The following is a 22,528-nucleotide window of genomic DNA, read 5'->3' on the forward strand; positions in this document are numbered from 1 at the left end:
CGTCCAGAATCTGACAATTTTTTTAAAAAACGTTTATTTGGTCCAAAACTTGACAAAAACGTCATACCATACTATGTAGTACGTTATACTATATTATGTCTCCAAAATGTGACCATTTTTGGAGAAAAAAAATTTGGTCCAAAATTTGACAAAAACGACATACTATACTATGTCGTCCAGAATCTGACCATTTTTTTGAAAAACTTTTTTTGGTCCAAAACTTGACAAAAACGTCATACTATACTATGTAGTACGTTATACTATATTATGTCTCCAAAATGTGACCATTTTTGGAGGAAAAAAATTTGGTCCAAAATTTGACAAAAACGACATACTATACTATGTCGTCCAGAATCTGACCATTTTTTTGAAAAACTTTTTTTGGTCCAAAACTTGACAAAAACGTCATACTATACTATGTAGTACGTTATACTATATTATGTCTCCAAAATGTGACCATTTTTGGAGAAAAAAAATTTGGTCCAAAATTTGACAAAAACGACATACTATACTATGTCGTCCAGAATCTGACCATTTTTTTGAAAAACGTTTTTTTGGTCCAAAACTTGACAAAAACGTCATACTATACTATGTAGTACGTTATACTACATTATGTCTCCAAAATGTGACCATTTTTGGAGAAAAAAAATTTAGTCCAAAATTTGACAAAAACGACATACTATACTATGTCGTCCAGAATCTGACCATTTTTTGGAAAAACGTTTTTTTGGTCCAAAACTTGACAAAAACGTCATACCATACTATGTAGTATGTCATACTATACTATGTCTCCAAAATGTGACCATTTTTGGAGAAAAAAGAATTTGGTCCAATATTTGACAAAAACGACATCCGAGACTATGTCGTCCAGAATCTGACAATTTTTTTGAAAAACGTTTATTTGGTCCAAAACTTGACAAAAACGTCATACTATACTATGTAGTACGTTATACTATATTATGTCTCCAAAATGGGACCATTTTTGGAGAAAAAAAATTTGGTCCAAAATTTGACAAAAACGACATACTATACTATGTCGTCCAGAATCTGACCATTTTTTTGAAAAACGTTTTTTTGGTCCAAAACTTGACAAAAACGTCATACTATACTATGTAGTACGTTATACTATATTATGTCTCCAAAATGTGACCATTTTTGGAGAAAAAAAATTTAGTCCAAAATTTGACAAAAACGACATACTATACTATGTCGTCCAGAATCTGACCATTTTTTTGAAAAACGTTTTTATGGTCCAAAACTTGACAAAAACGTCATACTATACTATGTAGTACGTTATACTATATTATGTCTCCAAAATGTGACCATTTTTGGAGAAAAAAAATTTGGTCCAAAATTTGACAAAAACGACATACTATACTATGTCGTCCAGAATCTGACCATTTTTTTGAAAAACGTTTTTTTGGTCCAAAACTTGACAAAAACGTCATACTATACTATGTAGTACGTTATACTATATTATGTCTCCAAAATGTGACCATTTTTGGAGAAAAAAAATTTAGTCCAAAATTTGACAAAAACGACATACTATACTATGTCGTCCAGAATCTGACCATTTTTTGGAAAAACGTTTTTTTGGTCCAAAACTTGACAAAAACGTCATACCATACTATGTAGTATGTCATACTGTACTATGTCTCCAAAATGTGACCATTTTTGGAGAAAAAAAATTTGGTCCAAAATTTGACAAAAACGACATACTATACTATGTTGTCCAGAATCTGACCATTTTTTTGAAAAACGTTTTTTTGGTCCAAAACTTGACAAAAACGTCATACTATACTATGTAGTACGTTATACTATATTATGTCTCCAAAATGGGACCATTTTTGGAGAAAAAAAATTTGGTCCAAAATTTGACAAAAACGACATACTATACTATGTCGTCCAGAATCTGACCATTTTTTTGAAAAACTTTTTTTGGTCCAAAACTTGACAAAAACGTCATACTATACTATGTAGTACGTTATACTATATTATGTCTCCAAAATGTGACCATTTTTGGAGAAAAAAAATTTGGTCCAAAATTTGACAAAAACGACATACTATACTATGTCGTCCAGAATCTGACCATTTTTTTGAAAAACGTTTTTTTGGTCCAAAACTTGACAAAAACGTCATACTATACTATGTAGTACGTTATACTATATTATGTCTCCAAAATGGGACCATTTTTGGAGAAAAAAAATTTGGTCCAAAATTTGACAAAAACGACATACTATACTATGTCGTCCAGAATCTGACCATTTTTTGGAAAAACGTTTTTTTGGTCCAAAACTTGACAAAAACGTCATACCATACTATGTAGTATGTCATACTATACTATGTCTCCAAAATGTGACCATTTTTGGAGAAAAAAGAATTTGGTCCAATATTTGACAAAAACGACATACGAGACTATGTCGTCCAGAATCTGACAATTTTTTTGAAAAACGTTTATTTGGTCCAAAACTTGACAAAAACGTCATACCATACTATGTAGTACGTTATACTATATTATGTCTCCAAAATGTGACCAGTTTTGGAGAAAAAAAATTTGGTCCAAAATTTGACAAAAACGACATACTATACTATGTCGTCCAGAATCTGACCATTTTTTTGAAAAACTTTTTTTGGTCCAAAACTTGACAAAAACGTCATACTATACTATGTAGTACGTTATACTATATTATGTCTCCAAAATGTGACCATTTTTGGAGAAAAAAAATTTGGTCCAAAATTTGACAAAAACGACATACTATACTATGTCGTCCAGAATCTGACCATTTTTTTGAAAAACTTTTTTTGGTCCAAAACTTGACAAAAACGTCATACTATACTATGTAGTACGTTATACTATATTATGTCTCCAAAATGTGACCATTTTTGGAGAAAAAAAATTTGGTCCAAAATTTGACAAAAACGACATACTATACTATGTCGTCCAGAATCTGACCATTTTTTTGAAAAACGTTTTTTTGGTCCAAAACTTGACAAAAACGTCATACTATACTATGTAGTACGTTATACTACATTATGTCTCCAAAATGTGACCATTTTTGGAGAAAAAAAATTTAGTCCAAAATTTGACAAAAACGACATACTATACTATGTCGTCCAGAATCTGACCATTTTTTGGAAAAACGTTTTTTTGGTCCAAAACTTGACAAAAACGTCATACCATACTATGTAGTATGTCATACTATACTATGTCTCCAAAATGTGACCATTTTTGGAGAAAAAAGAATTTGGTCCAATATTTGACAAAAACGACATCCGAGACTATGTCGTCCAGAATCTGACCATTTTTTTGAAAAACGTTTTTATGGTCCAAAACTTGACAAAAACGTCATACTATACTATGTAGTACGTTATACTATATTATGTCTCCAAAATGTGACCATTTTTGGAGAAAAAAAATTTGGTCCAAAATTTGACAAAAACGACATACTATACTATGTCGTCCAGAATCTGACCATTTTTTTGAAAAACGTTTTTTTGGTCCAAAACTTGACAAAAACGTCATACTATACTATGTAGTACGTTATACTATATTATGTCTCCAAAATGTGACCATTTTTGGAGAAAAAAAATTTAGTCCAAAATTTGACAAAAACGACATACTATACTATGTCGTCCAGAATCTGACCATTTTTTGGAAAAACGTTTTTTTGGTCCAAAACTTGACAAAAACGTCATACCATACTATGTAGTATGTCATACTGTACTATGTCTCCAAAATGTGACCATTTTTGGAGAAAAAAAATTTGGTCCAAAATTTGACAAAAACGACATACTATACTATGTTGTCCAGAATCTGACCATTTTTTTGAAAAACGTTTTTTTGGTCCAAAACTTGACAAAAACGTCATACTATACTATGTAGTACGTTATACTATATTATGTCTCCAAAATGGGACCATTTTTGGAGAAAAAAAATTTGGTCCAAAATTTGACAAAAACGACATACTATACTATGTCGTCCAGAATCTGACAATTTTTTTGAAAAACGTTTTTTTGGTCCAAAACTTGACAAAAACGTCATACTATACTATGTAGTACGTTATACTATATTATGTCTCCAAAATGTGACCATTTTTGGAGAAAAAAAATTTGGTCCAAAATTTGACAAAAACGACATACTATACTATGTCGTCCAGAATCTGACCATTTTATTGAAAAACGTTTTTTTGGTCCAAAACTTGACAAAAACGTCATACTATACTATGTAGTACGTTATACTACATTATGTCTCCAAAATGTGACCATTTTTGGAGAAAAAAAATTTAGTCCAAAATTTGACAAAAACGACATACTATACTATGTCGTCCAGAATCTGACCATTTTTTGGAAAAACGTTTTTTTGGTCCAAAACTTGACAAAAACGTCATACCATACTATGTAGTATGTCATACTATACTATGTCTCCAAAATGTGACCATTTTTGGAGAAAAAAGAATTTGGTCCAATATTTGACAAAAACGACATCCGAGACTATGTCGTCCAGAATCTGACAATTTTTTTGAAAAACGTTTATTTGGTCCAAAACTTGACAAAAACGTCATACCATACTATGTAGTACGTTATACTATATTATGTCTCCAAAATGTGACCATTTTTGGAGAAAAAAAATTTGGTCCAAAATTTGACAAAAACGACATACTATACTATGTCGTCCAGAATCTGACCATTTTTTTGAAAAACTTTTTTTGGTCCAAAACTTGACAAAAACGTCATACTATACTATGTAGTACGTTATACTATATTATGTCTCCAAAATGTGACCATTTTTGGAGAAAAAAAATTTAGTCCGAAATTTGACAAAAACGACATACTATACTATGTCGTCCAGAATCTGACCATTTTTTTGAAAAACGTTTTTTTGGTCCAAAACTTGACAAAAACGTCATACTATACTATGTAGTACGTTATACTATATTATGTCTCCAAAATATGACTATTTTTGGAGAAAAAAAATTTGGTCCAAAATTTGACAAAAACGACATACTATACTATGTCGTCCAGAATCTGACCATTTTTTGGAAAAACGTTTTTTTGGTCCAAAACTTGACAAAAACGTCATACCATACTATGTAGTATGTCATACTATACTATGTCTCCAAAATGTGACCATTTTTGGAGAAAAAAGAATTTGGTCCAATATTTGACAAAAACGACATACTATACTATGTCGTCCAGAATCTGACCATTTTTTTGAAAAACGTTTTTTTGGTCCAAAACTTGACAAAAACGTCATACTATACTATGTAGTACGTTATACTATATTATGTCTCCAAAATATGACCATTTTTGGAGAAAAAAAATTTGGTCCAAAATTTGACAAAAACGACATACTATACTATGTCGTCCAGAATCTGACCATTTTTTTGAAAAACTTTTTTTGGTCCAAAACTTGACAAAAACGTCATACTATACTATGTAGTACGTTATACTATATTATGTCTCCAAAATGTGACCATTTTTGGAGAAAAAAAATTTAGTCCAAAATTTGACAAAAACGACATACTATACTATGTCGTCCAGAATCTGACCATTTTTTTGAAAAACGTTTTTTTGGTCCAAAACTTGACAAAAACGTCATACTATACTATGTAGTACGTTATACTATATTATGTCTCCAAAATGTGACCATTTTTGGAGAAAAAAAATTTGGTCCAAAATTTGACAAAAACGACATACTATACTATGTCGTCCAGAATCTGACCATTTTTTTGAAAAACGTTTTTTTGGTCCAAAACTTGACAAAAACGTCATACTATACTATGTAGTACGTTATACTATATTATGTCTCCAAAATGTGACCATTTTTGGAGAAAAAAAATTTGGTCCAAAATTTGACAAAAACGACATACTATACTATGTCGTCCAGAATCTGACCATTTTTTTGAAAAACTTTTTTTGGTCCAAAACTTGACAAAAACGTCATACTATACTATGTAGTACGTTATACTATATTATGTCTCCAAAATGTGACCATTTTTGGAGAAAAAAAATTTAGTCCAAAATTTGACAAAAACGACATACTATACTATGTCGTCCAGAATCTGACCATTTTTTTGAAAAACGTTTTTTTGGTCCAAAACTTGACAAAAACGTCATACTATACTATGTAGTACGTTATACTATATTATGTCTCCAAAATGTGACCATTTTTGGAGAAAAAAAATTTGGTCCAAAATTTGACAAAAACGACATACTATACTATGTCGTCCAGAATCTGACAATTTTTTTGAAAAACTTTTTTTGGTCCAAAACTTGACAAAAACGTCATACTATACTATGTTGTACGTTATACTATATTATGTCTCCAAAATGTGACCATTTTTGGAGAAAAAAAATTTAGTCCAAAATTTGACAAAAACGACATACTATACTATGTCGTCCAGAATCTGACCATTTTTTTGAAAAACGTTTTTTTGGTCCAAAACTTGACAAAAACGTCATACTATACTATGTAGTACGTTATACTACATTATGTCTCCAAAATGTGACCATTTTTGGAGAAAAAAAATTTAGTCCAAAATTTGACAAAAACGACATACTATACTATGTCGTCCAGAATCTGACCATTTTTTGGAAAAACGTTTTTTTGGTCCAAAACTTGACAAAAACGTCATACCATACTATGTAGTATGTCATACTATACTATGTCTCCAAAATGTGACCATTTTTGGAGAAAAAAGAATTTGGTCCAATATTTGACAAAAACGTCATACTATACTATGTAGTACGTTATACTATATTATGTCTCCAAAATGTGACCATTTTTGGAGAAAAAAAATTTGGTCCAAAATTTGACAAAAACGACATACTATACTATGTCGTCCAGAATCTGACCATTTTTTTGAAAAACGTTTTTTTGGTCCAAAACTTGACAAAAACGTCATTCTATACTATGTAGTACGTTATACTATATTATGTCTCCAAAATGTGACCATTTTTGGAGAAAAAAAATTTGGTCCAAAATTTGACAAAAACGACATACTATACTATGTCGTCCAGAATCTGACCATTTTTTTGAAAAACTTTTTTTGGTCCAAAACTTGACAAAAATGTCATACTATACTATGTAGTACGTTATACTATATTATGTCTCCAAAATGTGACCATTTTTGGAGAAAAAAAATTTAGTCCAAAATTTGACAAAAACGACATACTATACTATGTCGTCCAGAATCTGACCATTTTTTTGAAAAACGTTTTTTTGGTCCAAAACTTGACAAAAACGTCATACTATACTATGTAGTACGTTATACTATATTATGTCTCCAAAATGTGACCATTTTTGGAGAAAAAAAATTTGGTCCAAAATTTGACAAAAACGACATACTATACTATGTCGTCCAGAATCTGACCATTTTTTTGAAAAACTTTTTTTGGTCCAAAACTTGACAAAAACGTCATACTATACTATGTTGTACGTTATACTATATTATGTCTCCAAAATGTGACCATTTTTGGAGAAAAAAAATTTAGTCCAAAATTTGACAAAAACGACATACTATACTATGTCGTCCAGAATCTCACCATTTTTTTGAAAAACGTTTTTTTGGTCCAAAACTTGACAAAAACGTCATACTATATTATGTAGTACGTTATACTATATTATGTCTCCAAAATGTGACCATTTTTGGAGAAAAAAAATTTGGTCCAAAATTTGACAAAAACGACATACTATACTATGTTGTCCAGAATCTGACAATTTTTTTGAAAAACTTTTTTTGGTCCAAAACTTGACAAAAACGTCATACTATACTATGTAGTACGTTATACTATATTATGTCTCCAAAATGTGACCATTTTTGGAGAAAAAAAATTTGGTCCAAAATTTGACAAAAACGACATACTATACTATGTCGTCCAGAATCTGACCATTTTTTTGAAAAACTTTTTTTGGTCCAAAACTTGACAAAAACGTCATACTATACTATGTAGTACGTTATACTATATTATGTCTCCAAAATGTGACCATTTTTGGAGAAAAAAAATTTGGTCCAAAATTTGACAAAAACGACATACTATACTATGTCGTCCAGAATCTGACCATTTTTTTGAAAAACGTTTTTTTGGTCCAAAACTTGACAAAAACGTCATACTATATTATGTAGTACGTTATACTATATTATGTCTCCAAAATGTGACCATTTTTGGAGAAAAAAAATTTGGTCCAAAATTTGACAAAAACGACATACTATACTATGTCGTCCAGTATGACCATTTTTTTGAAAAACGTTTTTTTGGTCCAAAACTTGACAAAAACGTCATACTATACTATGTAGTACGTTATACTATATTATGTCTCCAAAATGTGACCATTTTTGGAGAAAAAAAATTTGGTCCAAAATTTGACAAAAACGACATACTATACTATGTCGTCCAGAATCTCACCATTTTTTTGAAAAACGTTTTTATGGTCCAAAACTTGACAAAAACGTCATACTATACTATGTCGTCCAGAATCTGACCATTTTTTTGAAAAACGTTTTTTTGGTCCAAAACTTGACAAAAACGTCATACTATACTATGTAGTACGTTATACTATATTATGTCTCCAAAATGTGACCATTTTTGGAGAAAAAAAATTTAGTCCAAAATTTGACAAAAACGACATACTATACTGTGTCGTCCAAAAATGAAAAAAAAAATTGAAAAGTTTTTTGGTCCAAAATTTGACAAAAACGTCATACGTCGTCCAAAATTTGACAAAAACAGTATACTACAGTATTTAGAGAAAGATTTGACCATTTATTTGGAAAAAAAAATTTGGCCCAAAATTTGACAAAAACGACATACTATACTATGTCGTCCCAAACTGGAAAAACATTTTTTGAAAAGTTTTTTGGTCCAAAATTTGACTTTAACGCCATACGTTGGCCAAGAGATCCCTGAATGCAATTCACTCCAGTACGTTTTTTACTCTGGAAATGCCCCCTGAACTAGGATTAACCCTGTCAATCAAGAGTGACTGTAAATTCTCAGAAGTGGACACAGTGATGTTCTAAACCATGTTTTTGTGTTTGTTTGTGTGTTTGTTTGTGTGTTTGTGTGTTCAGACATCAGTCTGGAGACAGAAAAGATCCTGCTGACAGAACCAGTCCCTGAACTGGGTCAGTTGGAATATCAGCTGCTGAAACTCTTCATCCTCCTGTGAGTCCTGTCACAACTCTGACGATCTTTAAAGTAACACAGTGTTGGATTTGCTCTCTGGTTCCCCCCACAGTTGGTAAATGATATAGTCTCAAATTAAATTACATTTAAAAGAAATAATAATCAGAATACTCGGATTAAAGTTGGAATTGTGAGGGAAAAAATAAGACTTCCGAGTGAGAATTCTGGCTTCTGGGAATACAGAAATAGAAATCTGGGATTAAAGATAACGAATGTATAATAATAACGTAATGTAATGGTGTGTCTCAGTGTCTTCCTGCTCGTCCTGTCCTCCTGTTACCTGGCCTTCAGAGTTTGTCGCCTGGAGCAGCAGCTAAGCTTCCTGAGCAGCCAGCCCACACTGAGAGACAGGTAAAACACATGGGTCCACAAACTCCGCCCACTTTAAGGAGGAGCTATGAAGTCACGAAAAGCAGCGCGACTCAGTCGATAATAGAAACTCTACACAGCTACACTTCAGAAAAAGAGACTGAACTGTTAAATCTAAACTGAACATTTAAACTGACGTGCTGCTGAAATTCCAGGTGTAAAAAAACTTTCTGGAAAAAAATCTTTCTGAATGAAAATTCAGGGAAAGTTTTTTGGGAAAAAAATATTTTGGGGAAAAAAATATTTTTAGAATAAAAAAATTAGAAAAAATTAATTTTGAAATTTTTTTTTTTTTTGAAAAATTGGAAAAAGAATGTGAAAAAGAATTTGACGTTTGAAAAAACGTTTTCGGAAAATAGCATTTTTAAACAGTTCTTTGAAAAAAAAGTTTTCGTAAGAAATCTTTTTTTTTTAGAAAAAAATGGGGAAAAGTTTTTGGGAAAAAAAGTTTGTTGAAAAAAACATTTGGGAAAAAAATTGGGGGAGAAAAAAAACATGGAAAAAAACACTTTTTGGGGAAAAAAAAAATTCTGAAATAGCAGCCAGCCCACACAGAGACAGGTAAAACCTACGGGTCCACACACTCTGCCCCCTTTAAGGAGGAGCTATGAAGTCACGGAAAGCAGCGTGACTGAGTCGAGTAGAGTTAGTGACTTAAATGGAAACTCTACACAGCTACACTTCAGAACAAAAACCCTGAACTGTCCCTTTATCGACGTCGTGCATTTAAACTGACGTGCTGCTGATGTTCCAGGTGTGGGGAGTTGCCGTGCTGGCTGGCCAATCAGAGGACAGGAACCTGACCCTGAATCTACTCAGTCGACGGAAAAAAAGAAGCTGAATCTGCACTTCAGTAGACTGGCCATTAGGGGGCGGCGGCGGCGGCGGTGCCGGGTGGTGAGAGGCGACGGCTAGGTGACGGTAGAGACGTCACAGTAGTCAACACAAGCCGTAGACTGACCTCTGACCTCTGACCTCTGGCCTGTGTTTGTCTCGACGGTCATCGTCGGGACGCGGATCCGTCGCGAGCGCGACGCTCTCTCACTGTGTGGGCGGAGCCACTGATGACTGACGGGATTACGTCTACATCCCACCTCCTCTCATCCGCCCCTCTTTTCTAAACTCCGCCCCCAAAGCGCAGGGACTCGTCTATTTTTGTGACGTTTTTTGTAACATTGTACGGCCTTTTTCGTAACTATTTTTGACGTAACATCGATGTTTCCCGTTACCCGAGCGTGTGCGTTTAAAAAATGACAAACGTCTGTATTTGAGCGCGAAGGAAGAGAGTTTTTACCCGAGTAAAAGTACAAGTTACTCGAAACATAAATAAGACGGTGAAGTACAGATACGTACGGTAAAAAAAAGTATTTGTAATTTGAAGAGCTGACCCAGGACAAACCATCTGAACTGGCCCTTTAATAAAACACAGACTGTTTCAAATCATTCCGAATAAAAACACTCAAGTATTAAAGTTAAAATGGTGTCCGATTGTTTTCTTGTGGCTTCACCAGGAAAGACCTTTGACCTTTGACCTTTGGTTTGTTTGTGACTCAATGACCTTAAATCTGTGACATTAAACACAAATAGCATCCAACGGTACCTTTAAAATAAACAATTAAACTCTTTATTTCCAACACACACAGACGCGGATGTGATTTAAATGAATATTTATTACATCACTTATATTTAGGCAATTCAAATAAAACTCACACATAAAACTGTGTTTCTGTTCAACATTTCATGACTTCAGATGGTGATGGTGGAGGGGACGGGACAGGAAGTGGGACAGGAAGTGGGACAGGAAGTGGCTAAAGTCAGGAGTAAAGGTCTCAGGTCCAGAGCTGGTATGTGAGCTGGTTCACTTTTTGCTGAAGTTCACAGATGAGCTTCTTCTCCCATCGTTCCTCCGTCTTCCAAACGTCCTCCTTCCTCAGCCACTCCTCCGTCTCCCTCCTCTTCTGCTGCTCCAGCTCCGTCACTCGTCTCCTGCAGACGTTCTCCCTCACAAACATCTCTTTTCCTGCTGCTGTCTGACAGTTTCTCTCCTCCCGTCACTCGCACGGGTATTTTTATTAAATCACTATCGTCTGAATCGATAGAAACAAAAAAAACGGGGTTAAAGTTGCACAGAGAACGTGTTTCACAGTAAAAGTATGTCGTTTATTTAGTAAATACAGAAATATACGCAGTACAAACAAACACTACAGTACGTTACAACAAAGTATAAAGACTTTATTGCCTGACGTCACGATATCTACGTCACATGGTCACGTCTTTATCTTCACTGTTAGACAGTTTGTAAACCACTCACTCTCCCACACCAAAGCCCATAGAGAAAAAACAGTGAGCGGAACGGTTCAGTTCAGTTCAGTTCAGTTCAGTTCAGTTCAGTACATATTTTTTTGCATTTCCATTGGGAACAGTACCAAAATAACCGGCACGATCCGAGCCAGTTTTCGGTACCAGAGTGACCTCAACTCAACAGGAAGTCGGCCATTGCGAATTGGTCGTCCATCGTGGCGATTTACTCGTCTGAGCGCGATAATTGTACCAACATATAAAAACGCGTCAACTTGTGATGGACACACAACACAAGTTATCCAAAGAATCAAAAAGCACGAATTTTGACCGTTCGCCGCGAAACAGGAAGTGCCCTGTAAACTTTGCTTTGTAACCTCTACGTGTCTAGCTAGCTGTTAGCTGTTAGGTCCATAACTCCGCCCCTTGGAGACTCCACCATGTCTGGTTGGCTGGAGAAAGGCCTGGGACTCGCTGGCCCGCCCCCTACCAAAAACGCCAACGCCCCGTGCCCGCCTTTCAGCCCGACGTCCCCGTCCGTCCCAGCATGCATCCTGCCGGACGCCGACAGCAGGCGCACGTCGGAGTGGGCGTTGGCCACCGTGTGGCGCCGCACGCCCCCAACCTTCTCCAGGTAGGCCTCGCCCTCCTGCTCCACCAGCGGAGCCAGAGACGAGGAGTCGCAGGAGCCGTGGTGCTGAGTGACGGTGATCTCCGGCTGGTTGCCTAGCGACGAGCCCGACGACCGCAGAAGCCGGGAATCTGGACGAGGAGAGAATCACAAAGGCTTTAGCTTCTGTTAGCCACGCGGCTAAGCATCAACAACACTGAGGCGCTGAGCAGGAAACACCAGGGTTCACCTGTAAACGCTCCAGGTGTGCAGTCATCGCACGATTTTAAACATCTCTCTGTGAGGCGTCACAGTTTTGTTGTCGTTTGTCACAGGTGTGTAGTTGTTGTCGCAGGTGATTAGTGTGTGTGTGTGTGTGACCTGGTTAACTCTGATGCTAACTAAGCGGCTAACCTGCTTCGAGGATTCAACCCCTTCCCCATCCTGACATTTGACCTCTGAACAGGTGTCAGTGTTAGCGTCAGTGTTAGCGTCAGTGTTAGCTTTAGTGTTAGGGTCAGTGTTAGCTTCAGTGTTAGTGTAAGTGTAAGCGTCATTGTTAGGGTCAGTATTAGCATCAGTGTTAGCCTCAGTTTTTGCATCAGTGTTAGGGTCAGTGTTAGCGTCAATGGTAGGGTCAGTGTAAGCTTCAGTGTTAGCGTCAGTGTTAGCATCAGTGTAAGTGTCAGTGTTGGAGTCAGTATTAGCATCATTGTTAGCGTCAGTGTTAAGGTCAGTGTTAGCATCAGTGTGAGCGTCAGTGTTAAGGTCAGTATTAGCATCATTGTTAGCGTCAGTGTTAAGGTCAGTGTTAGCATCAGTGTAAGCATCAGTGTTAGGTTCAGTATTAGCATCATAGTTAGCATCAGTGTAAGCGTCAGTGTTTACGTCAGTGTAAGTGTAATCGTCAGTGTAAGGGTCAGTATTAGCATCAGTGTTAGCATCAGTGTAAGCGTCAGTGTTAGGGTCAGTATTAGCACCATTATTAGCGTCAGTGTAAGCATAAGCATCAGTGTTAGGGTCAGTATTAGCATCAGTGTAAGCGTCAGTGTTAGCATCAACATTAGCATCAACGTTAGAGTCAGTGTTCGCGTCACACGTTCACACCTGACAGCAGCTGCTTGTTGTTGTTGTTGTTGTGCAGAGCGTTGCTGATGTACGGAGACACGGCGATGGACACCAGACGCTCCAGCTGATAATACTCCAGACTGGGGACGCTGGACTCATGGACGCTCTGAGGGACAGAGAGGACAGAGAGGACAGAGAGACAGAGACAGAGAGGACAGAGAGGACAGAGAGACAGAGACAGAGAGGACAGAGAGGACAGAGAGGACAGACAGAGAGGACAGAGACAGAGACAGAGACAGAGACAGAGAGGACAGAGACCACACTTGTCATTACATTACAATAAAACCTTAGGTCTTCTGTCCAATCAGGGACGAGGTTCACCAGTGCGTCGTGTGTGTGTGTGTGTGTGTGTGTGTGTGTGTGTGTGTGTGTGTGTGTGTGTGTGTGTGTGTGTGTGTGTGTGTGTGTGTGTGTGTGTGTGTGTGTGTACCTGCAGCACCAGCAGCATCTGTGTAACAGGTGGGGGGATGGAGGCAGCAGCTGCAGTACCCAGAGTCTCCTCCAGGTGGAGCTTCAGCAGCACCAAGTCTCTGAAGGCCAGAAGCGCCATCTGTCTGACGGTGAGCTCCTGACCCTGAACACAACACAACAACAACACAACACTCAGCAGGTTAATCCACTCAGACAGAGATTAGGTGATGTGAAGCACACACTATATTTACACACACACACATGTTACACCTGCACCAAAGCCCATAGAGAAAACCAGTGATTTTAGCTCACAGGGACACAGGAGCTGCTGGTCCTCTGCTGCCTCGTGTGGTCACTTTGTGTAATTGAAGTTAATCTAAATGAAGATTTTCAAAAGCCGAATTGACAAAATCAGTCATTGTAAGTCAGTGATGGAGGCAGCAGTGGATCAACAACTCCTGTGAACTCCTGTGTTGCTGTGATGTTAAAATCACTGGTTTACTCTATGGACTTTGGTGCAGGGAGAGTGAGTGGTTTACAAACTTCAGTGAAGTTGGAAAACCAAATCAAATCGATGTCACTTTTTTTTTTTTTTTCATTATTTACATATATATATATATATATATATATATATATATATATATATAGTGTGTGTGTGTGTGTGTGTGTGTGTGTGTGTGTGTGTGTGTGTGTGTGTGTGTGTGTGTGTGTGTGTGCGTACTTGGACAGGGTAGAAGATGGCCTGCAGGGTGGGGAGTGTCTCTGTGAAGAATCTGTCCCACAGGTCTGCGAGGACAACCAGCTGATCGTCTCCTAACGAGGAAAAACATAAATAGATTTTGGGATTATAAATCAATTTTGGGATTAGAAGTACTTTTTGGAACTATAAGTACATTTTGGGATTATAAATACATTTTGGGATTATAAATATATTTTGGGATTATAAATCTATTTTGGGATTATAAATCTATTTTTTAATTATAAGAAGATTTTGGGATTATAAATACATTTTGGGATTATAAATAGATTTGGGGATTAGAAGTACATTTTGGGATTAGAAGTACTTTTTGGAACTATAAGTAGATTTTGGGATTATAAATTCATTTTGGGATTATAAATACATTATCGGATTATAAATACAGTTTGGAATTATAAGTACATTTTGGGAAGTAGATTTTTTAATAATAAGAGGATTTTGGGATTATAAGTACATTTTAGACTAAGTAAAAACAGCAGGTTCCGTCACTGAAGTAAATAAAAAGAGTGCAGAGTGTTTCTCACCAGAGTGAACGATAATCTGGTCGAGGACTTCAGACAGACCTCGGGTCAGCAGCTGGTTCTGAAACAAAGTCAATGTGTCAACATTACATTTAAAAAAAAGTTTATGATTTGTTTGTTATGTGGAGCAAAGAAACCAGGAAATACTCACATATTATTAAAATGAATCCATGAATAATTACAGCCCTAATTTACCGTTTTTATTATTATCTAATCTGTAAATAGAGGTGACCTCTAACTGTGTAATAACTGTGTAATAACTGTGCAATAACTGTGTATCATGTGCTTAAAAAGATGGAATAACTTTGGTTTCTGACGACGGTTAACGCAGCGCCACCGTGAGGTCGACACATGCATTTGTCCGGTATGAAAAGTGTATAAACAGGAAGTGATGTCACGCGTGACGAGGAGGGCAGAGGTCACCGCGACAGGAAGCGGCTCAAACTGTGCAAACCCGTCTGTCTCAGGATGTGGACAGGAAGGAACGCGTCAGCTCTGAACACTGAAACACACACAGGAGCTGCTGGTCCACTGCTGCCTCGTGTGGTCACTCTGTGTCACTGCAGTGAATCTGCACCAAGGAGGCGGCGGTGGCGGATCAACACAGAGAAGCTCCTGGTGGACATTTCACACTGCGTCACATGACCACCCACAGCAGGCCAAATCCAGAAGCTCAGCTACGGACAAGCTCACACTTGTGTGCTCTGACACACACACACACACACACACACACACACACATTCTTGTACTTGCTGCATACTGAGGACTGGGTTGCTGACAAAGTGAGGACCAGCATTTCCACTTTATAAATCAACACAATTACAAATATCTACTTCATGAATGACATCTATATAGAACTACTGGTTGCAGTACCATAAAAAGTCTGCAGGTGGAGCCCCAGAGCAAAAAGGGCTGGAAAACTTTTTCAAATTTTTTTTTTATTTTTGGTCCAAAAATTTACAAAAACATCATACTAATACTATGTCGACCAAAATTAAAAAGAAATTTGACCAAAAATGTTTGGTCCAAAATTTGACAAAAACGTCATACTATACTATGTCGTCCAAAATTTGAAAAAAAAATTGGACCCAGAATTTGACAAAAACTTCATACTATACCATGTCGACCAAATAAATTTTTTAAAATTGACCCAACATTTTTGGTCCAAAATTTAACAAAAACGTCATACTATACTATGTCGTCCAAAATTTGAAAAAAAAATTTGACCCAAAATTTTTGGTCCAGAATTTGACAAAAACTTCATACTATACCATGTCGTCCAAAATTTGAAAAAAAAAATTGACCCAAAATTTTTGGTCCAGAATTTGACAAAAACTTCATACTATACCATGTCGACCAAAAATTTTTTTTAAAATTGACCCAACATTTTTGGTCCAAAATTTAACAAAAACGTCATACTATACAATGTCGTCCAAAATGTGAAAAAATCTTTGACAAAAAAATTTTTGGTCCAAAATTTGACAAAAACGCCATACTATACTGTCGTGCAAAAATTTGAAAAAAAAAATTGACCCAAAATTCTTGGTCCAAAATATGACAAAAACGTCATACTATACTATGTCGTCCAAAATGTGAAAAAGAAAATTGAGTATAGCATGTTATAGCAACCTAAGGAAGGGATTTCAATGAAAACAAAGTGAGGACCGGCCAAAATGTCCTCACTCCGTAAAAATGACCTCACTTTGTTGGTTAACAACCCTCACTGGTCCTCAGTATGCCGCAAGTACAAGACCCCACCCACACACACACACACACACACACACACAGATAGAGATCTTCACAGCTGCCCGTTATCATCGTCATCTTCGTCACGCCATCAGCGCGTGAAGGTTTTTTACGACGCGTTGGTGGGTTTTACTCTCACAGCACCCACACCTGCTGCTGTCTGTCAGATCACGGTCACGTGACCCGATCAGCGTTTATAACACGTTTAGAAAATACGTCTGCGATTCTGTTGAATATCAAACATCTGCTTCTCCTTCTGTGATCTGACATCAGGATTAATCACTACACCCACGGATGAAACCGACTTCAGCTCGTCTGTTGCTGCCGCCGCGTCACGCGTGTGCGTGATGTTTGGACGCGGGTTTCTGTGAAATGTGGCGACGCACCGAGAACTCACCGGGTTCACGTCTTTATCTCACAGCCAGGAAGACTTTTGTAAGCCACTCACTCTCCCACACCAAAGCCCATGGAGAAAATCAGTGATTTTAACATCACAGGGACACAGGAGCTGCTGGTCTACTGCTGCCTCGTGTGGTCACTTTGTGTCACTGAGTTAAGTCTAAAAGACATTTTTCAAAAGCCGAATTTATAAAATCAGTCGTTGTAAGTCAGTGATGGAGGCAGCAGTGGATCAACAACTCCTGTGAACTCCTGTGTCTCTGTGATGTTAAAATCACTGGTTTTCTCTATGGGCTTTGGTGCAGGAAGAGTGAGTGGTTTATAAACTTTAGTTTCTTTTTCCTTGAGGCTTTTATACTTAAGAAAATCAACATTAAAACAAGTCTATGACATCTTACACACGCGTATGTCTTTATCTTCACTGTTAGACAGACTTTTCCTTGCGTAAAAAGTGACGTTTGTAAACCACTCACTCTCCCACACCAAAGTCCATAGAGAAAACCAGTGATTTTAACATCACAGCAACACAGGAGTTGTTGATCCACTGCTGCCTCCATCACTAACTTACAATGACTGATTTTGTCACTTCGGCGTTCAAAATTCTTCGTTACGATTTATTTTAGTGACACAAAGTGACCACACGAGGCAGCAGTAGACCAGCAGCTCCTGTGTCCCTGTGAGCTAAAATCACTGGTTTTCTCTATGGGCTTTGGTGTGGGAGAGTGAGTGGTTTACAACTGAACCTCTCAACAAGAGGAGGATGTAAGAGGTGAAAATACCTGGAAGTAGTCTGTGATGAAGGAGCCCATCTCTGTTTTCAGGAGCCACCTGTGAGGACACAGAGGAGCTCAGCAAGGAAGGAAGGAAGGAAGGAAGGAAGGAAGGAAGGAAGGAAGGAAGGAAGGAAGGAAGGAAAGACAGAGCCATGTTTCCTTCCCTTTTCTTTTCCAGGAAACAGCTCAGTGACTTAAAGCTGTTTTCTGGATAACTGTGTTAGAGCTGTTTCTCCTCACTGCGACACTAAGCTTCATGTTCCTTCACCTCTGTCTCCGTCTGATGATCGTTTTCCTGCTTAAACCATCAGATCGTGTTTATTCTGAGTATTCACATGTATTTATTGATTGAGTATTTAAGCATGTGGAGCCAGTGAGTACTGAGTTATCATAAAACCACAGCAAACACTGACAACATTCACTCTGTGATCAGTGAATAACGTCAGAAGACGTGACTGTGAAGTTAATAACTGTGAAATACTGCGAATGTTTGCTTCACAGGTGAAGTTTAACAGTTTTAAAAAGAAAAGCAGATCAATAAATATTATTCAAATACAATTTTAGCACTAGAATAAGTAGATCCAAAATCTATTTATGTCCCAAAATCTATTTATAATCCCAAAATCTATTTATAATATCAAAATGTATTTATAATCCCACAATTGACTTATAATCCCACAATCTATTTATAATTTCAAAATCTATTTACAATCCCAAAATGTATTTATAATCCCAAAATCTATTTATAATCCCAAAATATACATATAATTCCAAAATCTATTTATAATCCCAAAATCTATTTATAATCCGAAAATCTATTTATAATTCCAAAATGTATTTATAATCCCAAAATAAACGTATAATCCCAAAATCTATTTATAATCCCAAAATCTATTTATAATCCCAAAATCTATTTATAATCCCAAAATATACACATAATTCCAAAATCTATTTATAATCCGAAAATCTATTTATAATTCCAAAATCTATTTATAATTCCAAAATATACGTATAATCCCAAAATATATTTATAATTCCAAAATCTATTTATAATCCCAAAATCTATATATAATCCCAGAATCTCTTTCTAATCCCAAAACCTCTTTCTAATCCCAAAAGCTCCTTCTAATCCCGTACCTGATGCTCTCGTTGAGCGTGTACAGCTCGTTGTTCTGCAGAGCTCCGCCCTGGAACACCTTGATCACAGCTGATTGGACGCTGAGGGACACACACACACAAACACAGGCTCAGAGGGGTTTTTCTGACACCATTCAATAAATACTGTGAGTCAACAACACCACATGCCGGGGGTGACTCCACTGTTTGACAGGAAGTGACCCGACTGCCACTTCCTGCCATACATCCTGCTCAGAGCTGTGGTGGACAGGACAGCAGCATGTCTCTAACCTTCACACTCACTGTGTTTAAAGGGAGAGACCAGGTTTTTCCATGAGACACTGAAGTCATGAGCGTCTGACACAAGAATCTGAGCCAACAACGTCAAAGTCATAACTTATAGTTCAAAATCTACTGAGAGTTCTTGTAGTTTTCTACTCACCCTGAACAAGGAACTGTTGAAAATATTCGCAAATCTTCTAAGGAATAATTTAAATGAATTTTTGAAATTCAGGAAATTATCCATTTGCCCTGATGCTCTTTGACAGTGAACTGACTTTAGTCTTGCAAAAAAAAAAAAGTATCTCGGAATGACTTGAAATCAACCATCATAATAGTCGGCATCGCCCTGAACAAGGATCAGTTGAAAATATTTGCAAACCTCTTAAGGAATAATTTTAATGAATTTTTGAAATTCAGAAAATGATCCCTTTGCCCTGATGCACTTTGACAGTGAGCTGAGTTTCTTCAAAAAAACAAAAAGTATCTCGGAATGACTTGAAATTTACCATCATAATAGTCGGCATCACCCTGAACAAGGATCTGTTGAAAATATTTGAAAACCTTTAAAGGAATAATTTTAATGAATTCTTGAAATTCAGGAAATGATCCATTTGCTCTGATGCACTTTGACAGTGAGCTGAGTTTCTTCAAAAAAACAAAAAGTATCTCGGAATGACTTTAAATTTACCATCATAATAGTCGGCATCGCCCTGAACAAGGATCTGTTGAAAATATTTGCAAAACTCTTAAGGAATAATTTTACTTAATTTTTGAAATTCAGGAAATGATTCCGCAAGTTGCGTCTGTCTGTCTGTGACAGACATATCTCACTGAGCGTTAGTCAGATTGCCCTAAGACTTTAGATATAGGTTGAGCATGGCCCGATGTTCTTCTGGAAAACATGAGTCAGCACTTTTTTCTCTCTTTGGACTCATAACAAACACTGATAACATCTGTCCTCTGTGTTTGTGGGATTATGTCGGACCGATCGCGTCCTCAACGCGTCCTTGGCGTGATCAGATTTGGGTCGGGCCTCTAAACCTTCACTCCAGATGGGATTAAATGACCTCTGCAGGGAAAGACGCTCGGTATTCCTTCTTGGCCCAAACTCTTCCGACATATCTAACGTCTCTGACGTCTAACACCTGTCCCAGAACGTCTTCAATCCTAAAAAGACATGGACGGTTCATACTCTCGACTTTGTACCTGTTCCACACGCTGGTGTTGGAGATCTGCAGAGACGGTGAGCTGGCGTGGAACCGGGCGAGGTCCGACAGAACCGGAGAACTCATGAACCGCGGCCTGGGACGCCGGAAAGATCCCATCGTGCACTGCACCACGTCTCCTGTGGACAAAAAGAAAGACGTCAGTGCTGCGTCAAAAGGTCAAAATGTGTCTGAACACGTCGGATTACTCCTCTGGTAATCAGATTACTCCTCTGGTAATCAGATTACTGCTCTGGTAATCAGATTACATCCACAGAGGACATAGGTGACGAAGACTGAAGACAGGTGAGACAGAAGAAAGACTGGCCAGGGACAGACGAGGACAACAGTCTGAAGAAGACTTATGAGGACAGACAAAGACTGAAGAAGACTTATGAGGACAGACAAAGACTGAAGAAGACTATGAGGACACACAACAGTCTGAAGAAGACTTATGAGGACAGACAAAGACTGAAGAAGACTTATGAGGACATACAAAGATTGAAGAAGACTTAGGAGGACTGACAAAGACTGAAGAAGACTTATGAGGACACGCAACAGTCTAAAGAAGACTAATGAGGAAATACAAAGACTGAAGAATACTTATGAGGACTGACAAAGACTGAAGAAGACTTATGAGGACAGACAACAGTCTGAAGAAGACTTATGAGGACTGACAAAGGCTGAAGAAGACTTATGAGGACAGACAAAGACTGAAGAAGACTTATGAGGACAGACAAAGACTGAAGAAGACTTATGAGGACAGACAAAGATTGAAGAAGACTTATGAGGACTGACAAAGGCCGAAGAAGACTTATGAGGACATACAAAGACTCAAGAAGACTTATGAGGACTGACTTAGACTGAAGAAGACTTATGAGGACAGACAACAGTCTGAAGAAGACTTATGAGGACTGACAAAGGCTGAAGAAGACTTATGAGGACAGACAAAGACTGAAGAAGACTTATGAGGACTGACAAAGGCTGAAGAAGACTTATGAGGACAGACAAAGACTGAAGAAGACTTATGAGGACAGACAACAGTCTGAAGAAGACTTATGAGGACAGACAACAGTCTGAAGAAGACTTATGAGGACTGACAAAGGCTGAAGAAGACTTAGGAGGACTGACAAAGACTGAAGAAGACTTATGAGGACAGACAAAGACTGAAGAAGACTTATGAGGACAGACAAAGACTGAAGAAGACTTATGAGGACACGCAACAGTCTAAAGAAGACTAATGAGGAAATACAAAGACTGAAGAATACTTATGAGGACTGACAAAGACTGAAGAAGACTTATGAGGACAGACAACAGTCTGAAGAAGACTTATGAGGACTGACAAAGGCTGAAGAAGACTTATGAGGACAGACAAAGACTGAAGAAGACTTTTGAGGACAGACAAAGATTGAAGAAGACTTATGAGGACTGACAAAGGCCGAAGAAGACTTATGAGGACATACAAAGACTCAAGAAGACTTATGAGGACTGACTTAGACTGAAGACTTATGAGGACTGACAAAGACCGAAGAAGACTTATGAGGACAGACAAAGACTGAAGAAGAATTATGAGGACTGACAGTCTGAAGAAGACTTATGAGGACTGACAAAGACGGAAGAAGACTAATGAGGACAGACAACAGTCTGAAGAAGACTTATGACAGACAAAGACTGAAGAAGACTTATGAGGACACACAACAGTCTGAAGAAGACTTATGAGGAAAGAC

The 22,528-nt window shown here is 37.2% G+C and overlaps 2 protein-coding genes across 2 annotated transcripts in view; one reads left to right on the forward strand and one right to left on the reverse strand.

Moving 5' to 3' along the window:
• gramd2ab (GRAM domain containing 2Ab) overlaps window positions 1-10,358 on the forward strand; it is a gene marked incomplete at both ends in the record, with an annotated part of 36,411 nt that extends 26,053 nt beyond the window's left edge. Inside the window, 3 exons of the mRNA XM_083893942.1 lie at window positions 9,072-9,165; window positions 9,436-9,537; window positions 10,310-10,358. Coding sequence (XP_083750068.1) covers window positions 9,072-9,165; window positions 9,436-9,537; window positions 10,310-10,358 — 245 coding nt within the window. The remainder of the gene's footprint in view (window positions 1-9,071; window positions 9,166-9,435; window positions 9,538-10,309) is intronic.
• Window positions 10,359-12,244: 1,886 nt separating this feature from the next.
• On the reverse strand, window positions 12,245-20,921 carry prr5l (proline rich 5 like; the record flags this gene model as incomplete). Its single annotated transcript, XM_083894330.1, has 8 exons — window positions 12,245-12,615; window positions 13,571-13,697; window positions 14,022-14,165; window positions 14,724-14,815; window positions 15,284-15,341; window positions 18,205-18,253; window positions 19,336-19,416; window positions 20,803-20,921. 8 exons carry the CDS (start codon window positions 20,919-20,921, stop codon window positions 12,245-12,247), a joined length of 1,041 nt encoding a protein of 346 aa, XP_083750456.1.
• Between the last annotated feature and the right edge of the window lie 1,607 nt (window positions 20,922-22,528).

The sequence above is a fragment of the Microchirus variegatus genome (genome assembly GCF_963457635.1).
Source record: "Microchirus variegatus genome assembly, chromosome: 8".
In the NCBI taxonomy this organism is placed as follows: Eukaryota; Metazoa; Chordata; class Actinopteri; order Pleuronectiformes; family Soleidae; genus Microchirus; species Microchirus variegatus.